Source organism: Hemitrygon akajei, unplaced genomic scaffold (assembly GCF_048418815.1).
Source record: "Hemitrygon akajei unplaced genomic scaffold, sHemAka1.3 Scf000037, whole genome shotgun sequence".
Taxonomy (NCBI): Eukaryota; Metazoa; Chordata; class Chondrichthyes; order Myliobatiformes; family Dasyatidae; genus Hemitrygon; species Hemitrygon akajei.
The window spans coordinates 1,242,883-1,269,614 of record NW_027331923.1 but is presented as its reverse complement, the minus strand read 5'-3'; the positions used below and the strand labels follow the sequence as shown (position 1 = coordinate 1,269,614).

The 26,732-nt window shown below is 46.9% G+C and overlaps 1 protein-coding gene across 1 annotated transcript; it reads left to right on the top strand.

Annotated features, from left to right (window-relative positions):
• The first annotated feature begins 10,491 nt into the window (after positions 1-10,491).
• Positions 10,492-26,369, top strand: LOC140720144 (E3 ubiquitin-protein ligase TRIM39-like). Its single transcript, XM_073035030.1, has 5 exons — positions 10,492-10,572; positions 10,972-11,205; positions 12,907-12,929; positions 13,017-13,135; positions 25,807-26,369. The coding sequence occupies exons 2-5, from the start codon at positions 11,098-11,100 to the stop codon at positions 26,367-26,369; spliced, it is 813 nt and encodes a 270-aa protein (XP_072891131.1). The 5' UTR covers positions 10,492-10,572; positions 10,972-11,097.
• Positions 26,370-26,732: the final 363 nt, after the last annotated feature.

The following is a 26,732-nucleotide window of genomic DNA, read 5'->3' as shown; positions in this document are numbered from 1 at the left end:
ACGCGGAAATCCAAAGCAACACCTGGAGGAACTCAGGGGGGCAGAAAGCAACTACGGAGAGGAGAGAACAGTCGGCGTTTCAGACCCACACCCTTCTTCAGGACTGGAAAGGAAGGGAGGGAGTAAGAATGTGGGGGGAGATGAAGTGATAGGGTAAACCGGCAGACGGGGAGTGTAAAGAGCTGAGAAGTTAATGTATGAGAGAGATGAAGGGCTGGAGAATAATAATATTTTATTGATCCTGAGTGGGAAATTCATTCCGTTACAGCAGCAACATTTAGAAACACACTTAGCAGTGTGCAGACTTTACTAATAAGAAAGTAGAGAATAATAATATATACAGTAATACTGTACCAATGTGCAATAATATTGAATAAAATAATAATGCAGGGATTATTGAACTAAGATGTGTGTTCACCTATCTCAGAAAGATGAACTCTTGCATTTGGTAAGAAACAATCTCTGTAACTACGCTTGTGACGGCGGGGATGAGTGAGTCTGTTGGAAAGAGGGATGGGGACTCTGCTGCCTGTCGGGTAGGTCATGGAGAGGATATGACAGATTGTCCATAATCACTAACAGTTTGTTCAGTGACCCCCTCCCCACCACTAACTCGAAAGAGTCCGGGTTCTGTCAAAGGATGGATCCATGTTTTCTGATGAGTTTATTTTGTCTTTTTGCACTAATGCTGCTCCCCCAACAGAAAGCAGCAAAGAAGACCGCACTCGCTACAACAGACTGGTAAACGATCTGCACCAACCCGCCTCACACATTCAAGCATCTCGGCTTCATAGAAGATAGAGTCTACTCATCCCCTTCTTGAAAACAACCTTTCTGTTGCTTTTCCAGTCATATCTATTGCCGAGGTGAACACCCAGCTAATTGTACTCCTCCACCACAGTGACTTCTTCTCCCAGAATGTATACAGGACTCGTCACTGTCCTCTTCCTCCTAAAATCAATCACATTTCCCTGGTTTCGTCCACATTCAGGAGCAGGTGATTCCTCCCTCACTATTCCACAATCCTGTCCACCTGTTCTCTGCACTCTGCACTCTGACTCCTGCCCATCTCTGATGAACCCAACTACCGCAGAGTCATCAGAGAACTTCTGCAAGTGGCCAGACTCAGAGTGGTATTGAAAGTCTGAGGTGTACAGTGTGAACAGAAACGGAGACAGGACAGTCCCTGGTGGGGCTCCAGTGACACTCACCTCCACCTCAGGCACAGAACCACCCAGCGGTACAAACTGGGCTCTATCAGTCAGGAAGGCAGTGATCCAGGAGAGAGTGGATTTGTCTACACCCATTCTTTGCAATCTCTTGCTCAGAAGACGCGGATGGATTGCACTGAAGGGACTAGAGCGATCTAAAATTATGATTCTCACAATGCCACCAGCATCATTCCGGTGGGAGTGAGCTCACTGCAACAGCTGGATGATAGAACACAGAAGCAAAGAAAATCTGCAGCACAACACAGGCCCTCCGGCCCACAAAGCTGAGCCCCACATGTCCTTATTGTAGAACTGCCTAGGCTTGCCCACAGCTCCATGTACCTGTCCAGGAGTCTCTGAAAAGACCCTACCGTTTTCACCTCCACCACGGTCGCCGGCAGCCCGTTCCACGCACTCACCACATTCTGCGTAAAAAACACAGGCCCCTGACATCTCCTCTGTATCTACTTCCAAGCACCTGCAAAATATCTCCACTCGTGCTCGGCAGTTCAGCCCTGGGGAAAAGCCTCTGACTATCCACATGATCAATGCCTCTTATTATCTTGTACACCTCCATCAGGTCATCTCCCATCCTCCTCTGACTACCCACATGATCAATGCCTGTCATTATCTTGTACACCTCTATCAGGTCACCTCCCATCCTCCGTCGTTCCAAGGAGAAAAGCCGGGTTCACTCAACCGATTCTCAGAAGGCATGCTCCTCAATCCAGGCAGCATCCTTGTAAATCTCCTCTGCACGCTTTCTATGGTTTCCGCGTCCTTCCTGTAGTGAGGCGACCAGAAATGAGCACAGTAATCAGAGTGAGGTCTGACCAGGGTCATATATAGCTGCAACATTACCTCTCAGCTCATAAACTCATGCACCGCGAGCATTCTTAACCACAAATTCAACCTGCGTAGCAGCTTTGAGTTTCCTATGGACTCAGACCCTAAGATCCCTCTGATCCTCCACACTGCCTAGAGTCTTGCCATTAATACTACGTTCTGCTATCATATTTGACCTACCAGATGAACTACCTCACACTTATCTGGGATGAACTCCACCTGCCTCTACTCAGCCCAGTTTTGCATCCGATCAATGTCCCACTGTAACCTCTGATATTCCGGGGCTATCTCTACTCTCTTTCTTGAAAAAGGGAACAGCAATCCTCCAATCCTCTGGAACTTCCCCCATCCCCATTGATGATGCAAAGATCATTGCCAGAGGCTCAGCAATCTCCTCCCTCACTTCCCACAATGTCCTGGGGTACATCCCATTGGGTGCCGGTGACTTATCCAACAGATGCTTTCCGAAAGCTCCAGCACATGGGATTGTCCACTCCTGACACACAGTGATACAGAATGACACACAAAACACAGAAAAAAATGGCAAAACGTAGGAGCTGCAGCAACAAGCTGTCACAAGCGCAGCATCATCTAAGAGTGTGAGTAGCTTGGAGTGTCCCGTCTGACAGTGACCGCAGGTCAGGGTAGGAGACAGCCGGAGAGACTACATCTGCTGTCCCGTCTGACAGTGACTGCAGGTCAGGGTAGGAGACAGCCGGAGAGACTACATCTGCTGTCCCGTCTGACAGTGACTGGTCAGGGTAGGACACAGCTGGAGAGACTACATCTGCTGTCCCGTCTGACAGTGACTGGTCAGGGTAGGACACAGCCGGAGAGACTACATCTGCTGTCCCGTCTGACAGTGACTGCAGGTCAGGGTAGGAGACAGCCGGAGAGACTACATCTGCTGACCCGTCTGACAGTGACTGGTCAGGGTAGGAGACAGCCGGAGAGACTACATCTGCTGACCCGTCTGACAGTGACTGGTCAGGGTAGGAGACAGCCGGAGAGACTACATCTGCTGACCCGTCTGACAGTGACTGCAGGTCAGGGTAGGAGACAGCCGGAGAGACTACATCTGCTGTCCCGTCTGACAGTGACTGGTCAGGGTAGGACACAGCCGGAGAGACTACATCTGCTGTCCCGTCTGACAGTGACTGGTCAGGGTAGGACACAGCCGGAGAGACTACATCTGCTGACCCGTCTGACAGTGACTGCAGGTCAGGGTAGGAGACAGCCGGAGAGACTACATCTGCTGTCCCGTCTGACAGTGACTGCAGGTCAGGGTAGGAGACAGCCGGAGAGACTACATCTGCTGACCCGTCTGACTGTGGCTGGTCAAGGTAGGAGACAGCCGGAGAGACTACATCTGCTGTCCCGTCTGACAGTGACTGCAGGTCAGGGTAGGAGACAGCCGGAGAGACTACATCTGCTGACCTGTCTGACAGTGACTGGTCAGGGTAGGAGACAGCCGGAGAGACTACATCTGCTGACCCGTCTGACAGTGACTGGTCAGGGTAGGAGACAGCCGGAGAGACTACATCTGCTGACCCGTCTGACTGTGGCTGGTCAAGGTAGGAGACAGCCGGAGAGACTACATCTGCTGACCCTGTCGGTATCAGCCCCAGGACACTGAAGGCCTGTGTGATCCTGCTCTCTGGTATTTTGTCTCACCTTTACAATCTGAGACTGAGTCGGGAAAAGATACGGTGCTGTGGAAGACTTCCTGCTTGGTTCCTTTGCTCAATAAGGCGACTCCATCTGAACTTAATGACAACAGACTAATTGCCCTCACATCTCATGCGATGAAGGTGACCGAGAGGCTGGTCCTGACTTACCCTAGACGCTCTGGAGTTTGCCTACCAACCTCATGAGGGTGTGGATACATAATCTACCTGTTGCAGCGAGCTCACTCCCATTGGCATTGTGAAAATCGCTTTTTTTTTATTTTGCTAGTGCCTTCAATACAATCCAGTCACGTCTTCAGTGCAACAACCTGCAAAGGATGGGCGTAGACAAACTCAGTGACTCCTGGATTACTGCCTTCCTGACAGACAGACCCCAGTTTGCACTGCCGGTGGTTCTCTGCCGGAAGTGGTGATGAGTGGTACTGGAGACCCACAAAGAACTGTCCTGTCCACGTTTCTGTTCATACTATTATCTCACCTCCCTTCACATTCTTACTACCTCCCTTCCTTTCCAGTCCCGAAGAAGGGTCTCGGTCTGAAACGCCGACTGTTCTCTCCTCTGCATAGTTGCTGCCGGCCCCTCTGAATTTCCTCCAGCATTTCCCGTCCGTTGCTTTGGATTTCCACATCTGCAGTTTATCTCCTGTTTACCCGCATGCGCATGCGCGGGGGGTCGGAGGTCGTCCCGAATATCGCGCATGCGCTCAGTAGACGAGAGACACACAAGGACCGGCCGCAGGTAGGAGGGTCTCCGGGAGGGAATTAATCTCCGGTGTCTGAAACGCGATTGAAGGGCTGTTACTGTGAGCTCCTGCCGCACTGGTCCTGCGTCTCAGGACAGCCCCGGTCGGTTCCCTGTTTCTCGGCCCCACGATCCGTACCCGGGCCCCGGGGAGTTTTCAGCTGATGAGCGCTGGAGCCGCCATCTCTGCGGCGCATGCGCATCGTTCGTGCGGCCTTCTGGGTAAAGAGGCAGCCATAGGTGACTCTGCCAGCGTTGTCCCGGTACAGTCGGGAGGAAATGTGAGCGAATGTACCTCTCAAACACTGCCGAGGCCCAGCTGTATAAATGCAAGGATTAGTAACTCGGAACAAAAATATATTTCCGAGTTAATCTTGAATGAAAAGTCTACCTTCCAATCAGTAAAAATGTCATTTAGTGCTGTATGGCAAAAAAAATCCTTCCGTCAGATTTAATTCTCTCTGGGTAAAGAAGGATACAAAACAGCTTTGTCCTGAATGCCAACTGAGTTATGGCTTTCACATCACAAAAGTGCCACATTCCAATGAGAATAACTACTTTCATGTCATTGCCATTGCCATCAATGGGGTTCATCACTGTCACTCAGCTGGGGGGAGGGAATCCAAGGAATCAGAAAATCTCCAGGATCAGACATGTAGTAACAAGTGCTCTTTGCAGTGTTGTGGGACATGACCAGAACTGAAATGACACCAAAGAACAAACTGAGCCAAGTCACAGGTTAATTGAAGGCAGAAATAGCCCATTTTCATGCAGACAGGAATACAGTCAGAGAATTCGATGGTCACTCTAGATGCCTGATCCTTGCCTTGTTAGAAGGTGAGGAGTTCATACAGAAACATAGAAATCTACATTTCATTACACACCCTTCGTCCCAGAATGTTGTGCAGATCATGCAATCTAACTGAGAAACTGCCTAGAATTTCCCTACCACATCGCCCTCTACTCATCCTAGCTCCATGTATCTATCTGAGAGTCTCTTGAAATACCCTATTGTATCCACCTCTCCCACCTTCGCAGTGTATTCCACACACTCACCACTCTGTGTGAAAAACTTACCTCTGATATCCCCCTCGTACCGACTTCCAAGCACCTTAAAACTATTCTCCCTCCTGTGAGCCATTTCAGTCTTGGGAAAAAGCCTCTATCCCTCATTATCTTATTCACCTTTCTGAATTGCCAGAGAATTGATCGCAGTGAGATACCATTCTCTTTCTCTCAGTGTGGGAAGGGATTCACTCACAGCCTACCCACAGACAGGCCAGTGAGTTCACAGTGGGGAGAGGCCATTCACCTGCTCTGTGTGAGGGAGGGGAACTACTCAGTCATCCAGCCTGAAGATACATCAGCAAGTTCACACTACAGTGAGATGCTCCCCCTGTTCTGCAAGCGAGAAGCCATTCATTCTGTCATTGATGCTGACGATACTGTACATGGGGTCCTGGTGAGAGCGGACATGGAACACTGTGTGCAGGTCTGGTCTCCCTCCCGGAGTCAGCCTCTGGGATGCAGGGAATGAAGAGAAGGTTTCCCACATTGACTGATGGGGTGGGGGTGGCTGTGTCCACGGAGATATTACACAGGCTGGGACTGTCTCAAAAGTAGAGAAATAAGAGGTGGTCTGACTGAGACAGTCTCACACGAATTTCCCCACCCAGACTGCAGTGAATTTTTGCAATTTTCTCCACAAGGTTTCTAAGTTCAAAAGGCAAATTTAGGGCCACAGCGGTGACGGAAAGACTGCGGGAAAGTGGCGCTGAATGAAGGGCAGAGAAGGCACAAGGGGCCGAATGGCCACACCGATCATGTTTATTTCCTAAAGCACAAGTTTACCTGTGCAGTCTTTCCCTTTGGGCTTCAGCCTGTCGGATTGCACAGAGACGCGGTGAGAGTTCCGGAGATCCATCGGCAGCCACTGCGGGGCATCTCCCGTCTCCCAGCAACAGGGGACGGGTCTGGGAGGCAGCTTCGGACAACCGGCTCCGATCCACGGCGGGGAAAGACCAGGCACCCTCCGTGTTGCTGAAACATCTCTCGGAATCTCACCCAGTCTCCTCACCTCTGCCACCTGAAGGAATTAAGACCCCGGCCGGTGTTGCAGACTTTCCCCGAAGTGCCGCTCCCGATCTCCGACTTCTCACCGGGTCCAGTCGTTTCCGCTTCCATTCTGAGTGCTCGGCGTCCCGCCCACTGACACGCTCCGCCAATGAGAGCATGTTTGTTCCAGCGCTGTTCTCTGATTGGCTGTGAGTTTGTCTGAGGTCGGGCTGCTACTGGGAGCTGGAGATGTCAGTCACAGTTTTGTTCTCAGAATCAAAGCAAGTTCCCCGAGGCTCAAAGTTCAAAGTAAATTTTATTATCGGAGTACAAATAAATCACCGCATACAGCACCGAGATTCATTTTCCTGCGCACATACTAAAAATAATTCTGTAGAGTAGTAACTATAACAGCGTCATGACAGATCAGCCAGAGTGCTGAAGGTAACAAACTGTGGAAATGCAAATATGGAGAAACAGGATAAATAACAAGAGCATGAAATAACCGCAGCGGCTGCTGATGGATCTCAGGAGCTCTCACCGCTCCCCTGTGCAATCCGACAGGCTGAAGGCCAAGGGAGAACAAGGCGCAAAGGTCAACTCGTGATTTGGAAAATAAGCAGCAGGCGCTGACGTGGCCATTCGGCCCCTCACTCTGATTCTGTTATTCACTCAGAATCACTATTTTCCTGCCGAGCCCCCAAATATGACGTCGGGTTTTGAGTCTGTGGCGCTTGGCTACACACTCCAGCCGGAGGAATCATCATTCCTGGCCCAGCCCTGCGAGACTGTGTCTGTCTCTTATTTCTCTCATTCGGAGACAGGCCCAGTGTGAGCATTCGTTGTGGGAGCATCTCAGTGCACCACTGCATCTGTCTCCTCACTGCACAATATCCTCCACATCCCCAATCGCATGGTATGAACTAATTTAATAATCGTTTTAAATATTTACTGAACAATCGTGTCACCCCCCAGCCTGACTCTCTTTATACCTGGAGAAAAGTAAAAACGAGCTGCTGGTGTTACACAGCTCGTCAGGCAGCGTCTGTGGAGGGAAATAGAAAATTCACATTTCGGGTTGAGACAGTCCAGATGAAGGATCTCGACCCGGAAAGTTGATTGTACATTTCTCTCCGCAGTTGCTGCCGGACCCACTCAGTTCTTCCAGCCTCATGTTTCTTACTCGAGATTCCAGCATCTGCAGTCTCTTTTCAGAACACCATCCAGCCCAAGATCTTAAGGCACAAACTAACGGAGATGGGAGTAGACTCTCACATGGTGGATTGGATAGTGGACTACTTGACAGATAGACCTCAGTATGTGCGGTTGGGAGACTGTAGGTCTGACACGGTGGTCAGCAGCACAGGAGCGCCGCAGGGAACCGTACTCTCTCCGGTCCTGTTCACCCTGTACACATCAGACTTCCAATATAACTCGGAGTCCTGCCATGTGCAGAAGTTCGCTGATGACACGGCCATAGTGGGGTGTGTCAGGAATGGACAGGAGGAGGAGTATAGGAAACTGATACAGGACTTTGTGATATGGTGCAACTCAAACTACCTGCGTCTCAATATCACCAAGACCAAGGAGATGGTGGTGGACTTTAGGAGATCTAGGCCTCATATGGAGCCAGTGATCATTAATGGAGAATGTGTGGAGCAGGTTAAGACCTACAAGTATCTGGGAGTACAGTTAGACGAGAAGCTAGACTGGACTGCCAACACAGCTGCCTTGTGCAGGAAGGCACAGAGTCGACTGTACTTCCTTAGAAGGTTGGCGTCATTCAATGTCTGCAGTGAGATGCTGAAGATGTTCTATAGGTCAGTTGTTGAGAGCGCCCTCTTCTTTGTGGTGGCGTGTTGGGGAGGAAGCATTAAGAAGAGGGACGCCTCACGTCTTAATAAGCTGGTAAGGAAGGCGGGCTCTGTCATGGGCAAAGTACTGGGGAGTTTAACATCAGTAGCTGAGCGAAGGGCGCTGAGTAGGCTACGGTCAATTATGGAAAACCCTGAACATCCTCTACATAGCACCATCCAGAGACAGAGAAGCAGTTTCAGCGACAGGTTACTATCGATGCAATGCTCCTCAGACAGGATGCAGAGGTCAATACTCCCCAATGCCATTAGGCTTTACAATTCAACTGCCAGGACTTAAGAACTTTTTTTTAATGCTATTATTAATGCTTTTTGAGTTAGTGATTTAGATGCATATCATATTATTACTGAGTTAAGTATTGTATGTAATTAGTTTTTGCTACAACAAGTGTATGGGACATTGGAAAAAAGGTTGAATTTCCCCATGGGGATGAATAAAGTATCTATCTATCTATCTATCTTTCAGTCCGGCCTCAGACTGAACCAGGCTCTTCTCTCCATCTTCATTTCTGTTCTGCTTCTTCTTTAGCCCATCACGCTGATCGGGACACAGGCGGCCACCAGCAGCTCTCTGGGGGTTGATCGGCCCTGTGGCCTCTGCTTTCACCACACGACTTCAATCGTCTTCCAGGGGAAGGTCCTTCTGATCCCAGGAATGAGGCCTGTGGAGATTCAGTTGACGTTTCTGTCACACTGGGTTTTTACACGATGGGTTTGCTAGCCACATCCCCAACACTCCTCCTTTCATTGCCGGGCTTAGGCAGTCCATGGCGGTTTTCATTCTGTTCTGACCTGCTTAATCTGTTTCTGATCCCTCATTGATATAGATACCACAATTCCTTCCCACAGACAGCAACATGATGTTCATTCCCTGAGACTGCAGCGCGCGTAGTGGACAATCTCGGTACTGCAGGGGATCAGCAGCTCGCCGAAAGTGAAAGCATTCTGAATCAGGAAGTGCCGGGAGTTAACATGGCTTCGAAAGGACAGGTCGAGAGTTGGACCGAGGAGGTAATTTGTCCCGTCTGCCTGGATTTCTTCACCGATCCGGTTATACAGGACTGTGGACACAGCTTCTGTCGCTCTTGTATCACACGGTGTTGGGAAAGGGAGCAGAGAAACTCCTGCCCGGAATGTAGAGCGGTGTTTGCTGACCGCACCCTCAGGGTGAATCGGGCCTTAGCAAATCTGGCAGAAAAAGCTCGAAACCTAAACCTGAATCCGAAAGGGAAGGAAAGTAAACGTCATTGCGAGGAACATGAGGAAGAACTGAAGCTGTTTTGTGAAACGGACAAGACACTGATCTGTCTGATCTGTAGAGACGCGCAGGAACACAGAGAGCACCGTTTCAAGCCGATTAAAGAAGCTGTTAAAATCTACACGGTAAAACTAACATTAATTTAACACTTAACACATTTCCTTTCTCCTACATACCATCACACGATCCTCCATAACCAGCACATCATTCTTTGCAACTTCCGTCATCTCCGTTGGGATTCTAGCATCTCTCCATCCCACAGCCCACCTCCGCACCCCGCAACTCACCGCTCTCGATATGGATCGCGCTTTACGTCCTGTATCGCCCTGATCCACCCGCTCCTCCCCACTGATCTCCCTCCTGACACTGATACCTGAAAACGGGACAAGTGCTACACCTGACTCCTAACCTCCACCCTCATCACCATTCAGGGCTGCAAACAGCCCAGTTCCTCACGTTTCTTCCATGGTCGATTGTCCTCTTGAATTAGATTCCTTCTTCTCCAAACCTTTACCTCTTCCACCTGTCCCCTCCCAGCTTCATCACCCTCCCCCACGTTCCCCCTCACGTTGTCTCACCTGTCAGCTGGTTCTCATCCCCAACCTTTTTATTCTGGCTTCAGTCCCATTCCTTCCCAGTCCTAATGAAGGGTCTCATCCCAAAACACCGACTGTTTATTTCCCCTGAATAAATGCTTCCTGACTCACTGAGTTCCTCCGGCATTTTGTGTGATAATCGGGTTTGATCACCTGTTTCTTTTGATGTATCTTTGTTTCTATTTCCTTCACTCTCTGACTTCCAGGATCAGCTAAAATCTTCCTTAGACTCTCTCACGAAAAAGAAATCAGACTTCCTGGAAAAGGAGCAGAAACAGAAAGAGAAGATTTCCGGAGTTCGGGTGAGGCTTCCTGAGCGGAATTTCTGATATTACTGTCGAGTTTTGCTCCATTTAATGCAGAATAGCCGAGTATCGCAGCTCCAGTGACCTGGGTTCGATCCTGACTTCTGCTGCTGTCTGTGTGGAGTTTGCATGCTCTCCCTGTGAACAGACACATCTCAAGAACATAAATGTTTAATGACAATTAACCCTGTGAATGTGGGGGAGGGTGTATGTGAATCAGGTGGGAGTTAATGGGTCAATGAGGCAGAATACGTTTGAGGAAAACGTGAGGGAATGGGGTTGACGTGAATGTCTCAGAAGTAGTATGGACACCAGTGGGCTGAATGGTCACCTTAATGTCATCAGGAAATACAACACAGCAATGCAGTAAACTAATCTTCACCTTTCATTTGACAGAAACAGTCACACAGCCTTCAATCCCACATCACATCCCAGTTTGCTGAACTGCGCCAGATTATCACTGAGAAAGAGCAGAGCTTACTCAGGGATCTCAGGGAAGAAGAGAAGAGGATTCTCAATCCAATGGAGAAAAATCTTCTTAAGTTTCAAGAGAATATAAAGATTATTCAGGAGGAAATCCCTAAGTTAAAGGAACAGATGGATCAGAAAGACGGTGTGATATTTCTCAAGGTGAGGGATTATATTTCAATTTATTTCTGTATAATTGAACTAAATGAACAGTGGTATATTTGAAATAAACACAGCACAGCAGCCAATTCTAACAAATCAATTGCCGCTGCTGGCGACCTCACACAGAGTGTTCACCTTGCATGACGAACCTCCAATCACTCCGCTAATGACATTCTAAAATGTCGGAGACATATATCTGATCCTTTATCAGCAACATACAATATTTAAGCGATGAAATTTCAGCATAATTAATCATAAATTAAACTGCAATGAATCGGTTAACAAAAGATATGTTATCTGCCAGTCCCAGGCTCAAAACAGCCCAGAACAAAGTACGAATATGTAACTTATTCCCTTCGCTTTCACCAGGTCCCCACTCACGTGACTGTTTATCGTAATAAGCACATAACACAGAATACAATGCGGACAGAAAACAGACGTATTGCTCCTACACACAGCATTTACAAATAGCAGTAAACTGTTTCTCACCAGACAATTGATGCAACTATTCAGAGTTGTTGTTGTCCTAAAACTGGATTTCCACAACTTCTGTACATCCCAGGACAGAATGCAATCTTTTCTGAAATGATTTACTCTGATCATAACACAGAGCTACTGATTGTTCCCTTAATTACTGCATTAAATATCCTTTAAAACTCACATTAACTCCCATTTCCAGTCACAGGCTGTGAGTGTGTCTGGTGCGGTGGGTGTGAGGGTCTGTCTGTCAATCAGTGAGAACAAAGAATGTGACCCACACATCAGACTTATCCTCCATATCCGGTTTCTATCAGATTACAGAAACTTTTACTGCTCTACTTTTTCGGATAAGTTTTACATGGGATTGTGTCCCATTCTCCGTCATGAGCAGGCCATTCGGTACATCTTCTATCAATTTCCCCTCTGCACAAGCCTCCTGACACCTACTCACCGCACCCAGCAACAGTGCCTCAAAGTCCCTGGTCCCTCACGTGTTTATCCAGCCTCCCCATTACATTCAATTCTGATGTTCCATTTCAACCACTCCTGTGGCACTGAGTTCCACATTCTCATCACTAAATTTCTTGTGGGATTTATTAAGAACCTGGCATTTTATCTTTGAGTGTAAGTCTCCCTATAAATAGAAACAAAGAAAACCTACAGCACAATACAGTCTCTTTGGCCCACAATGCTGTGCCGAACATCTACTCACTTTAGAAATTACCTCGAGTTACCCATAGCTCTCTATTTTTCCAAGCTCCATGTACCTGTGTGGGAGTCTCGTGAGAGACCCTATCGCATCCGCCTCCACCTTCGTTGCCGGCAGCTCATTCCACCCATTCCAAAACACTTACCCGACATCTCCTCCGTACTACTTCCAAGCACCTGTGTCCTCTCGTGTTCGCCATAAATCGAGGTACATTTTCCAACAGCACACAATCAAATCCATCACTAAACTTAAATTGTTCCATTTTATCATTCTGACATCTTATCCAGATGGTAATGCTCAGCCTGTCCTGTCTTTCCTGTAAATTCATCCTTTTAGTAATTGTCTAACTTTCAGAAACTTTCCCTGTAATTTACCCCATGGTTCTGTATTGCTGGTGTGTGTTTGTGACTGTGGGAGTGGGAATTTTCAACACCTTGTAATGATTTGGATGAAATTCAGGACGTGGACATTAAGTCCAAGTCTAATCAGATTTGTGCTTTTATTTATTTCAGGAGGAAGCTCATCGGAACAGGAGGTAGGACATGCTCTTTACTGAAACCCTGTATGGTTTTGTAAAATACTTCAAAATTCCAGTTTATCACCAGCAGTTTAATATTTACAGAATCAGTGACGATGTCCAGGAATTGTCAGTGACAGATGAGGCCCTACCGGTTGAAAAATTCGATCGCTTCTATTTGTTGAACACAGTGCTGAGAGAAACACTTGATGCCATTAACCGAGGTAAAACTTACAAAGATTCATTTTTACTTATTCATGAAACACAATTAATTTATAAGCTGAAGCAAAGATTGGCTGTGATAATGGACTGAAGGGGAACTGAAGTTTATTCCACATCAACCCCACCGACTGGGAGGCATCACTGTCACATGGTCAGCTGGAGATGTCAGACCCCTGAACACACCAGCACAGGGTCACAATACAACCAATACACAGGACTGGCAGATGAACCACTGTGTCCTGATCCCAGACACACTGCACTAACACACCAGGACATGAGTTTGAATCTACCACAGGAGCTGGGAATTTAATACTGACTTGATGATATTGTAGGGAATAAAAGCGAGTATCAGTGTGGTGACAGGGATTGTCCTCTGTGCCCTGTGAGTGCAGACTCTGACTGACACAGGTCTTCCCCCTTCTGGAACCACAACTCTCACTGTTGTTAGAGGCAGAAGAGGGGAGCAGTAGGGACAGGGGACTCAATTGTCAGGAGACAGACAGGAGAATGTATGGACGGGAATTGGACACCCGAATGTGCCAAGGTCAGGGATGTCTCCGATCGTGTCTGCAGCATTTTAGAGAGGGAGGGAAAACAGCCAGATAACTTGTTGCATTTTGGGACCAATTACATTGGAAGTAAAAACAAAGAGGTCCTGAAAAGAATCTGGCTAGCTTGGTAGAAAGCTCAGAAGCAGTACCCCCAGGGTTGTAATTTCTGGATTGCTGCCTGTGCCACGTGCTGGTGAGGGTAGAAACAGGATAATTTGACAGATAAACATGGCTGAGAAGGTGGTGCTGGGGACAGGGATTCAGGTTCTTGGATCATCGGGATCTGTTCTGGTGGAGGAATGACCTGCTCAAAAGTGATGGGTTGCACCTCGACCCGAGGGAGAACAATATTCTCACAGAGAGGTTTGATAGAGCTGTTGGGGAGGGTTTCAACTAATTTGGTGGGGTGCGGGGTTGGAACTGGAGTGAAGGGATAGGACTGATGGTAAAAATGCAAAGATAGCGTGCAGTCAGACTGTCAGATATGGCGGACAGATGAGAGGAGAAAATTGCAGCCAGCAAGGTGAGTATCAGTGCATTAGGGATGCAGAATTAAAAAGGGTAGCAGATACAGTACACAAAGTGTTATATCTCAATGCATGGAGTATGAGAAATAAGGTGGATGATCTTGTTGCAATATTACCGATTGTCAGGTATCACGGAATCGTGGCTGAAGGATGGTTGTAGTTGGGAGCTGAATGTCCAAGGTTACACAATGTATCGGTGGTATAGGAAGGTCGGGTGAGGGGGTGACGTGGCTCTGCTGGTAAATCGGCAGCAAGATGTGACATAGGATTGGAAGATGTTGAATTTTGTGGATTGAGGTAAGAAACTGCAAAAGTAAAAATGACACTGACAGCAGTCATATACAGGCCTCCCAACAGTCAGTGGGTTGTGGCCCACAGATTACAACTGGAAATAGAAAAGGCTGATGAAAAGGACAATGTTATGATAATCATGGGAGATTTCAACATGCAGGTCAATTGGGAAAATCAGGTTGGTAAAGGATCTCAAGAGAGTGAGTTTGTTGAATGCAATGTGATGGCTTTCTACAGCAGTTTGTCGTTGAGCCTACTCGAGGAACAGCTCTACTGGATTGGGTGTTATGTATTGAACCAGAGGTGAGTAGTTAAAAGAAACCTTAGGAAGCAGTGCTCACAACATGACTGAGTTCAACTTGAAATTTGGTACGGAGAAAGTAAAGTCTGACATTGTAGTATTTCAGAGGAGTGAAAGAAATTACATTGGTCTGAGAGAGGAGTTGGCCAAAGTAAATTGGAAGGAGATGCTGGCAGGGATGAGAGAAGAGCAGAAATGGTGTCAGTTTCTGGGAGAATGTGAGAGGTGAAGGATAGGTGTATTCCAAAAATAAATAAATACTCAAATGGCAAAATAGTAAAACCGTGGCTGATAAGGGAAGACAAGTTAATGTAAAGGCAAAAGAGAGGGCATACAACTAAACAAAAATTAGTAGGAAGACAGAGGATTGGGAAGCTTGTAAATATCTACAGAGAGGAACTGAAAGGATGATTGGATGGGAAAAATAAACAAGAAATTGATTTAAATTGACTTTATTACTTACATCTTCATATACATGAGGATTAAAATCTTTATGTTACGTCTCCATCTAAATATGCAATGCGCAATTTATAGTAATTTATGATGAATTATATGTATAACATGCTGGTCAATATAACATAGAAATACAGTTGTGTCAGCATGAGTTAAGCAGTCTGATGGCCTAGTTGAAGAAGCTGTCCCGGAGCCTGTTGCTCCTGGCTTTTATGCTGTGGTACCGTATCCCGGATGGTAGCAACTGGTACAGTTTGTGGTTGGGGTGACTCTGGTCTCCAATGATCCTTCAGGCCCTTTTTACACACCTGTCTTTGTAAAACAAGTTAGCAAACAATACCAAATTGTTTTTCAAGTATTGTAAAAAAATAAAACAGAGATGAGAGTGGATATAGGACCGCTGGAAAATGAGGCCGGATATATAATAACGCGGGATAAAGAGATGGCAGATAAACCAAATATTTTGCACCAGTCTTCACCGTGGAAGACACTAGCACTGTGCCCGGTGTTGAAGGGTGCGAGGGAAGAGAAGTGAGTGCAGTTACTGTTACAAGGGAGAAGGTGCTCAAAAAGCTGAAAGACCTAAAGGTACATAAGTCACCCGGACCAGATGAACTGCACCCTAGTGTCCTGAAAGAGGTTTTGACATTGTGGAGGCATTTGAAATGATCTCCCAAAAATTATTGGACCCTGGCATGGTGCCAGAGGGCTGGAAAATTACTCTTTAAGTAAGAGGGAAGGTAACACAAAGGAAATTACAGACCAGTTAGCCTCACCTCTGTGGTTGGGAAGAAATTGGAATCAGTTGTTAAGTATGAGGTTATAGAATACTTGGTGACACTAGACAAGACAGGGCAAGTCAGCATGGCTTCATTAAGGGAATATCCTGCTTGACAAACCTGTTGGATTCTTTGAGGAGATTACAAGCAGGATAGATAAAGGGGATGCAGTGGATGTTGTATATTTGGAATCTCAGAAGGCCTTTGACAAGGTGCCACACATGAAGGTGGTAACCAGGTTAAGAGGCCATTGTATTACCGAAAAGTTACAGGCATGGTTAGGACATTGGCTGATTGGTAGGAAACAGCGAATGAGAGTAAAGGGATTCTTTTCTGGTTGGCTGCCAGTGACTTGTGCTCCACAGGGGTCAGTGTTAGGACACCTTCATTTTAGGCTGTATATCAAGATTTAGCAGATGAAATAGACCATAAGATATAGGAGCAGAAGTAGGTCATTCAGCCCATCGAGTCTGCTCCACCATTCAGTCATGGGCAGATCCAATTCTTCCAGTCATCCCCACTCCCCTGCTTTCACCCTATACCCTTTGATGCCCTGGCTAATCAAGACCCTATCCTCTCTGACTTAAATATGACTTGGCCTTAACAGCCACCTGTGGCAACAAATTCCACAGATTTTCCACACACTGACTAAAGTAATTTCTCCGCATCTCAGTTCTAAAAGGAAGTCCTTCAATCCTGAAGTCATACCCTGTTGTCCTGGAGTAGATGGCTTTGTTTCCAAGTTTGCATATGATACAAAGATTGGTGGAGGGGCCGGTAGTGTTGAGGAAACAGTTAGGCTGGACAAGGACTTGAATGAGGAGAATGGGAAAGAAAGTGGCAAATGATATACAATGTTGGAAAATGCATTGTCATGCACTTTGGTCGTAGAAATAATGTGCGGATTTTTTTTTCAAATGGGGAGAAAACCCAAAATGCTGAGATGAAAATGGACTTAGCAGTCATTCTGCAGAACACCCTATAGGTTAACTTGCAGGTAGAGTCAATGGTGAGGAAGGCAAATCCAACGTTAGTATTCAATTCAAGGGGTTTAGATAGCATTCAATCCAAGAGCAGGGATGTGATGCTGAGGCTTGATAAGGCACTGGTGAGGCCTCACCTTGAGTATTGTGAACAGTTTTCTAAGAAAAGATGTGTTGGCATTGCAGAAGGTTCATTTCATAAGGATGTATCCGGGAATGAAAGGGTTATCATACGAGGAACGTTTGATAGTTTTGTGTCTGTACTCGATAGAATTTAGAAAGATGAGGGGGGATCTCATTGAAACATTTTGAATGTTGAAAGTCCTAGACAAAGTAGATGTGGAAAGGATGTTTCCCATGGTGGTGGAGTTTAGGACAACAGGGCACAGCCTCAAATTAGAGGGGCATCTATTTAAAGCACATGTGAACAATTTTGAGCCAGCAGCTGGTGAATTTGTGGAACTTATTGTGTGCATTTAAGGCAGAGCTTGATAGGTTCTAGATTGGACACAGCATCAAAGGTTACGGGGAGAAGGGAGTGGGGCTGAGGAGGGAACAAAAGGATCAGCCATGATTGAATGGCGGAGCAGACTCGATGGGCAAATGGCCTAATTCTGCTCCTATGTCTTATGGTGATCAGACCACTACATCAAAGCATTGTGAGAATGAGCTCGGACACACCAACAAGCATTGACATGGGTCAAGATTTCATCTCGGGAGAAGCACACACAGCATAACCGGCCTGGCAAAGCTCCCTCACACACATACACAGGAAGGACTGGTAGATTGTAGTCAGAGCCTCAGCAATGTACGTTGTCATTTCCCTCAGTAACCTGGAAACCAGTCTCTTCAGAGACAGTCATTTATTCATTTAAACAACTCAATCACATGTGACACATTGTCAACACACACCAGACATGTGATGACACACTGTAACATACAAATTCTTCAATATGCACACTCTCCTTCAATGTGTATACACACCAGACGAATATTTACCACAATCAACACACACACACACACACACACACACACACACACACACACACACACACACACACACACACACACACACACACACACACACACACACACACACACACACACACACACACACACACAGACAATATACTATCAGAGAGTGACACACGGCCACAGAAACAGGCACAAATTCCCATTTAGGATTGAAATCTGCCGTCCTTACCCAGTCTGTCTGTTCTGTGGCACTGAGCTGCCCTCTGACGTGACGTCACATCAACACTTCACAGACAGACTCCGGGGTGAGATTCCTCAGGAGGATGATCTGGGAGGGTTTGATGGATGTTGAACTCACGGCCCACTTCATCAATCTGCAAGACTAAGATGTCTTCTTGAGCATGGCCCATTTTTAGATAGATAGATAGATAGATACTTTATTCATCCCCATGGGGAAATTCAACATTTTTTTCCAATGTCCCATACACTTATTGTAGCAAAACTAATTACAACCAATACTTAACTCAGTCAAAATATGATATGCATCTAAATCACTCTCTCAAAAAGTATTAATAATAGCTTTTAAAAAGTTCTTGTGTGTGTTTAACCTTTAACTATTTCCCTTCTGTGCACCTGCCCAAATTTATTTTAAAATATTTTATTTTTACCTGTTTCTACAGCGTCTGAGGTCAAATTCCATTTACCAACCTCCCTCTCCATGAGAATATTACCCGATAGACCACTCAGAAAAATTTCCCATCTCACTTTCAATCTGAGGCCTCTGGATCTGTACTCCCATTTCTTGGAAAAACAAACGTTATTTAAGCTCCTTATGAATTATTTACCTCGATAACGGGTCACACCTGAACATCCTACAGTACAGCTGAATAGCCTGCCATGTGCAGAAGTTCGCTGATGACACGGTCATAGTGGGGTGTGTCAGGAATGGACAGGAGGAAGAGTATAGGAAACTGATACAGGACTTTGTGATATGGTGCAACTCAAACTACCTGCGTCTCAATATCACCAAGACCAAGGAGATGGTGGTGGACTTTAGGAGATCTAGGCCTCATATGGAGCCTGTGATCATTAATGGAGAATGTGTGGAGCAGGTTAAGACCTACAAATATCTGGGAGTACAGTTAGATGAGAAGCTAGACTGGTCTGCCAACACAGATGCCTTGTGCAGGAAGGCACAGAGTCGACTGTACTTCCTTAGAAGGTTGGCGTCATTCAATGTTTGTAGTGAGATGCTGAAGATGTTCTATAGGTCAGTTGTGGAGAGCGCCCTCTTCTTTGTGGTGGCGTGTTGGGGAGTCAGCATTAAGAAGAGGGACGCCTCACGTCTTAATAAGCTGGTAAGGACGGCGGGCTCTGTCGTGGGCAAAGTACTGGAGAGTATAACATCGGTAGCAGAGCGAAGGGCGCTGAGTAGGCTACGGTCAATTATGGAAAACCCTGAACATCCTCTACATACCACCATCCAGAGACAGAGAAGCAGTTTCAGTGACAGGTTACTATTGATGCAATGCTCCTCAGACAGGATGAAGAGGTCAATACTCCCCAATGCCATTCGGCTTTACAATTCAACTGCCAGGAGTAAGATATGTTAAAGTGCCGGGGTTAGGACTCAATGTATTTAAGTAAACTACTTAAGAACTTTTTAAAAGCTATTATTAATGCTTCTTGAGAGGGTGATTTTAGATGCATATCATATTTTTACTAAGTTAAGTATTGTATGTAATTAGTTTTGCTACAATAAGTGTATGAGACATTGGAAAAAATGTTGAATTTCCCCATGGGGATGAATAAAGTATCTATCTATCTATCTATCTTATCCACTCTCTGCTTTTAACCCAAGCCCCCAGGCCTGGTAACATCCTCCTGAAGCCTCCTGTCCAGTGTAATGACATCCTCCCCATATTTGGGAACCGGAAATGCAGACAATGCTCCAAGTGTGGTCTATCATCGACATCAAAGGCCTTGCTGAATTTCATGTGGACAGTGTGGAACAGGCTGATGAATACAGGACTGAAGGTGTTTTTTTAGATTGGGACAAGAAGGGCGGCGTGGGAGCTAAATTCTGAAGGAAGGCAGATTTTTTTAAAAAAAACTTTGCGTACAAGAACGGCGAGACTGCGCAGGACGGTGCGGAGAGTTTAAAAAGATGACCACCCTATACAGCGGGCAGCGGAGTGGGTGGCAGCAGAGTGTAGGGCTTTGGCTCAACGGGCTTAGGCGGTAACGGGAAGAGAGAGCGAGGCACCGACTCTTTTTCTCCCCTTGGCAAATCGGCCTGGACGGACGGGGGAAAAGCAGGGCACATTAGCCAATGGTTTAAAAAGTTTGTGTGTTTGGTGAGTAGACCTATCTTTCTTTGTTTCATTCCTGTAGAATTAGGTAGCATGTCTGCAGGGTTAGTGCTTTGTTCAGGGTGTCAGATGTGGGAATCCTGGGAGACCTCCTGCCTCCCTGATAGCCACATCTGCACCAGGTGAACCGAGATTCAGCTCCTCGGAGACCGTGTTAGGGATCTGGAGCTGCAGCTTGATGACCTACTGCTTATTAGAGAAAATGAAGAGGTGATAGACAGGAGCTACAGAGAGGTAGTCATCCCGAGGCTACAGGGGTCAGAAAACTGCGTGACTGTCAGGAGAGGGAAGGGAAATGCCCGGATAGTGGAGAGCACCCCTGTGGCTGCCCCCCTCAGCAACAAGTATATCGTTTTGGATGCTGTTGAGGGGGATGACCTGACAGGGGACGGCCACGGTGACCAGGTCTCTGGCACTGAGCCTGGCGCTGTTGTGCAGGAGGGAAGGAGGGGAAGAGGAATGCGGTAGTCATAGGGGATTCCATAGTCAGGGGAACAGACAGGAGATTCTGTGAGCCTGGTAGAGATACCCGCATGGTGTGTTGCCTCCCAGGTGCCAGGGTACGGGATGTCTCGGATCAGGTCCAGAATATTCTGAAGGGAGAGGGCGAGCAGCCAGCTGTCTTGGTACATGTTGGTACCAATGACATAGAGAGGAAAAGGGAGGAGGTCCTGAAGAGAGATTTCCGGGAGTTAGGAATGAAGCTGAGAAGCAGGACCTCCAGGGTAGTAATCTCAGGATTGCTACCTGTGCCACGTGCTAGCGAGGGCAAGAATAGTAGGATCAGGCTGATGAATGCGTGGCTGACAGACTGGTGCAGGGGGCAGGGCTTCAGATTCTTGGATCATTGGGATCTCTTTAGGGGGAAGTATTACCTGTTCAAAAAGGACGGGTTACACCTGAACCATAGCGGGAATGTTTAATAGAGCTGTTAGGGAGGGTTTAAACTCATTTGGCAGGGGGATGGGAAACCGGAATGATAGAGTGGAGGAGGAGGAAAACGGAAATAAATCTAAGATAGTGAGCAGTAAAGATGTCAGGAAGGACAGGCAGGTGATGGAGCAAATTTGCAGTCAATGGGATGAGTTGCAGTGCAATCAAAACAAAAAGTACCAAATACTGGACTTAAGGTGTTATACTTAAATACACACAGCATAAGGAATAAGGTGGATGATCTTGTCGTACAGCTACAGATTGGCAGGTATAATTTTGTGGCCATCACTGAGACGTGGCTAAAGGATGCATGTCTGCAAGAGCTGAACGTCCCAGGATACACGGTGTATCGGAAGGATAGGCAGGTAGGCAGATGGGGTGGCGTGGCTTTATTGGTAAGAAATGATATTAAATCATTGGAAAGAGGTGACATAGTATCGGAAGAATCTTTCTGGGTTGAGCTGAGAAATAGCAGGGGTAAAAGGACCCTGATGGCAGTTATCTACAGGCCTCCTAACAGCTGCAGTGAGGTGGACTACAAATTACAACAGGAAATAGAAAAGGTTTGCTAGAAGGGCAGTGTTATGATAATTGTGGGGGATTTTAATATGCGAGTGGATTGTGAAAATCAGGTCGACACTGGATCTCAAGAGAGAGAATTTGTAGAATGTCTACGAGATGGCTTTTCAGAACAGCTTGTTGAGCCCACTAGGGGATCAGAGGTACTGGATTGGATATTGTGTAATGACCCAGAGGTGATTAGAGAGATTGAGGTGAAGGAGCTGTTAGGAGGCAGTGATCGTAACATGATTGAGTTCACTGTGAAATTTGAGAAAGAAAAGCCGAAATCCGATGTGTCGGTATTGCAGTGGAGTAAAGGAAATTAAAGTGGCATGAGAGAGGAACTGGCCAAATTTGACTGGAAAGGGACATTAGCGGGAGGATGGCAGAGCAGCAGTCGCTGGAGTTTATGCGAGAAGTGAGGAAGGTGCAAGACAGATATATTCCAAAAAAGAAGAAATTTTCGAATGGATAAAGGATGCGACCGTGGCTGACAAGAGAAGTCAAAGCCAAAGTAAAAGCAAAGGAGAGGGCATTCAAGGAAGCAAAAATTAGTGGGAAGACAGAGGATTGGGAAGTTTTTAAAAGCTTACAAAAGGAAACTAAGAAGGCCATTAAGAGGGAAAAGATGAACTATGAAAGAAAGCTAGCAAATAATATCAAAGAAGATACTAAAAGCATTTTCAAGTATATAAAGAGTAAAAAATGGGTGAGAGTGGATATAGGACCGATAGAAAATGATGCTGGAGAAATTGTAATGGGAGATAAGGAGATGGCTGAGGAACTGAACGAGTATTTGCATCAGTCCTCACTGAGGAAGATATCAGCAGTATACCGGACACTCAAGGGTGTCAGGGAAGAGAAGTGTGCGCAGTCACAATTACGACAGAGAAAGTACTCAGGATGCTGAATAGTCTCAGGGTAGATAAATCTCCAGGACCAGATGGAATGCACCCTTGTGTTTTGAAGGAAGTAGCTGTGGAGATCGCGGAGGCATTAGCAATGATCTTTCAAAAGTCAATAGATTCTGGCATGGTTCTGGATTAGTGGAAGATTGTAAATGCCACTCTGGTATTAAAGAAAGGGGCAAGGAAGCAAAAAGAAAATCATAGACCTGTTAGCTTGAGAAATGGTTGGGAAGTTGCTGGAGTCAATTGTCAAGGATGAGGTTACCGAGTACCTGGAGGCATATGACAAGATAGGACAAACTCAGCATGGTTTCCTTGAAGGAAAATCCTGCCTGACAAACCCATTGAAATTTTTTGAGGAGATTACAAGTAGGCTAGACAAGGGAGATGCAGTGGATGTTGTGTATTTAGATTTTCAGAAGGCCTTTGACAAGGTGCCTCACATGAGGTCGCTAAACAAGATAAGAGCCCATGGAATTACGGGAAAGTTACATATGTGGATAGAGCGTTGGCTGATTGACAGGAAACAGAGAGTGGGAATAAAGGGATTCCATTCTGGTTGGCTGCCAGTTACCAGTGGTGTTCCACAGGGGTCCATGTTGGGGCCGCTTCTTTTTACGTTGTGTATCAATGATTTGGATTATGGAATATATGGCTTTGTGGCTAAGTTTGCTGATGATACAAAGATAGGTGGAGGGGACGGTAGTGCTGAGGAAACAGAGAGTTTGCAGAGAGACTTGGATAGATTATGAGAATGGTCAAAGAAGTGGCAAAAGAAATACAATGTTGAAAAGTGTATGGTCATGCACGTTGGTAGAAGAAATAAACGGGCAGACTATTATTTAAATGGAGAGAAAACTCAAAGTTCTGAGATGCAATGGGACTTGGGAGTGCTCGTGCAGGATACCCTTAAGGTTATCCTCCAGGTTGAGTCGGTGGTGAAGAAGGCGAATGCAATGTTGGCATGCATTTCTAGATGAATAGAGTAGAGGAGCAGGGATGTGATGTTGATGCTCGATAAGGCACTGGTAAGACTTCACTTGGAATACTGTGTGAAGTTTTGGGCTCCTTATTTAAGAAAGGATGTTCTGACATTGGAGAGGGTTCAGAGAAGATTCACTAGAATGATTCCTGGAATGAGAGGGTTAAGATATGTGGAACATTTGACCACTCTTGGACTGTACTCCTTGGACTTTAAAGAATGAGGGGGAACCTCACAGAAACATGTCGAATGTTAAAAGGCATGGACAGAGTGGATGTGGCAAAGTTGTTTCCCATGGTGGGGGAGTCTAGTACGAGAGAGCATTACTTAAGGATTGAAGGTCGCCCATTCAGAATGGAGATGCGAAGAAATTTTTTTAGCCAGAGGGTGGTGAATCTCTGAATTTGTTGCAGCAGTGGAAGCCAAGTCATTGGGTGTATTTAAGACAGAGATTGATAGGTATGTGAGTAGCCAGGGCATCAAAGGTCATGGTGAGAAGGTGGGGGAGTGGGACTAAATGGGAGAATGGATCAGCTCATGATAAAATGGCGGAGCAGATTCGATGGGCCGAATGGCCGGCTTCTGCTGCTTTGTCTTATGGTCTTATTTGAATGCACCAGTATACGGAATAAGGATCTTGTAGCACAGGTAGAGTTTGACAGGTACAAACTTAGGCAGGTACGACTTTGGTCGAAGGAATAAAGGCAGAGACAATTCTGTAAACAGGGCGAAATTCAAAAATCAGAGGTGCAAAGGGACATGGGTGTCCTTGTGCAGGATTCCCTGAAGGTTAACTTGCAGTTTGTGTCAGTGGTAAGATTGGCAAACTCAATGTTTGCTTTCATTTCGAGAGGATTAGAATACAAGAGCAAGGATGTAATTCTGAGGTTTTATAAGGCATTGGTCAGACCACACTTGGAGTATTGTGAGCAGTTCTGGGTCCCTTCTATCGGAAAACATGTACTGGCATTGGAGGGGGTCCAGAAGATTCACAAGAATGATTCCAGGAATGAAAGAGTTAACAAATGAGGAGTGTTTGATGGTTCTGGGCCTGTACTCATGGGTGTTTAGAAGAATGGCTGATTTATTATCCACCTCAACCCTATTCTCCTGCCTCCTCCCCATAATTTTTGAGACTCTGACTAATCAAGAAGTTTACTTATTAACTTCTGCTTTAAAAATCAAACAGGAGAAAATCTGCAGATGCTGGTAATCCAAGCTACACCGGTCCTGATGAAGGGTCTCGCCAGATCTCTCTGACACCTGTCTGGAGAGAGTTGATGTTGGGAGGATGTGGGTGGGTCGAGAACGGTAAGCACAGCCTCCGACTATAGGGATGTCCATTTAGGACAGAGATGAAGTGGAATTCCTTTATCCACAGTATAGTGAATCTGCCACAGGCAGCTGTGGAGGCCAAATAATTGAGTATATTTAAAGCAGAGTAACACACACAAATTGTTGGGGGAACAGCAGGCTGGGAAGTTTCTATGGAAAAGAGTAAACAGTCCACGGTTCAGACTGAAACACTTCATCAGGACCTGTGTTGCTTAAGGGTTCCTGCAAATTCATCCCCTGTCCTAATGAGGGGCTGCTGGGGATGGGGTTGTGTGAAAGGGGACAAAGTCATCCTCATCTGCCATCTTTGCCCCCTCTAGCTTCTCATTACCTCTACACACACAGTTCACCCACGGGGTTTCCACCTCTCCCCCCTCCTGGTTCAATCTGCCATTCATCTCTCCCCTACTGGTTCCCATTATCACCTCCTTTACTGTCTCAAACCATCACACTGCCCCACTTCACACTCACAAATTAATGTGAACATTGAATGAAGGGCCTGTTCCTGTGCTGTACTGCTCTATGCCGTCCGAGTCTCCCCCCGATCCCCGGGGCCGGGCTGCCCGAGTCTCCCCCCGATCCCCGGGGCCGCGCCGTCCGAGTCTCCCCCCGATCCCCGGGGCCGCGCTGCCCGAGTCTCCCCCCCCCGATCCCCGGGGCCGTGCTGCCCGAGTCTCCCCCCGATCCCCGGGGACTCTCTAATTCTCTGCTTCTCCTCCTAGTCTCTGTCACCCTGGATGTGGAAACCGCGAATCCGTGTCTCGAGGTGTCTGAGGATCGGAAGAGTGTGAGATGTACCGGGACCGGGACCCGGAGGGATCTCCCTGACACCGGGAAGAGATTCACATACTGGGAATGTGTGCTGGGATCGGAGGGATTCACATCGGGGAGACATTACTGGGAGGTGGAGGTGACGGGGAATCGGGTCTGGTGGCTGGGAGTCGCCGCAGAGTCTGTGGAGAGGAAGGGATTGTTGTTCAGTGTGAGACCGGAGACCGGATTCTGGGTCATCGGGCGGGATGATGACGTGTTACATCGGGATTATGACGTGTTCGTTGGTCTCCTCTCCCCCGAGTTCCGTCTCCCTGCCGGTCCCATCCCCGGGAGGGTGGGAGTTTATCTCAGTTACGAGTCCGGGACAGTTTCATTTTACAACGCGGAGACCAAGTCCCATCTCCACACCTTCACTGGGAATAAATTCACGGGGAAACTTTATCCTGTCTTCCGGACTGTGGATGTGAACCAGTGGCTGAGAATCTGCTCCGGTTCTGCTCCGGGTCTGTAAACGGGTCGGGTCCCGGGACCGGCGTCAGGAGTAAAGTCCCTGTAAATATAAATGTGCGGAGGGTGCAGCTAAATACGTGGCTAAGGAGATGGTGCAGGAGGGAGGGCTTCATGTTTCTGAGCAATTGGGCTTTGTTCCCGGGAAGGTAGGGCCTGTTCCGACGGGACGGTTTGCCCCTGAACTGGAGGGGAACTAACATCCTTGCGGGTAGATTTGCTAGTGCTGCTCGGGGGGGAGGGGGAGTGGGTAAAAAAGATTTGCAGAAGGAGGGGAACCAGAGTGTTAGAGCAGATAGTGAGGTGGTGGAGGATAAAGGTCATGCGAGGACTGCATATATAGACAGAAATCAAAGGTTTGCACATT

Excerpts from the sequence above, each read along its gene's own strand:
- LOC140720144 (XM_073035030.1), top strand. The coding sequence starts at position 11,098 with ATGGAGAAAAATCTTCTTAAGTTTCAAGAGAATATAAAGATTATTCAG. Across the intron at positions 11,206-12,906 it reads ACGGTGTGATATTTCTCAAG|GAGGAAGCTCATCGGAACAG; the intron begins GTGAGGGATTAT and ends TATTTATTTCAG. Across the intron at positions 12,930-13,016 it reads GAAGCTCATCGGAACAGGAG|AATCAGTGACGATGTCCAGG; the intron begins GTAGGACATGCT and ends TAATATTTACAG.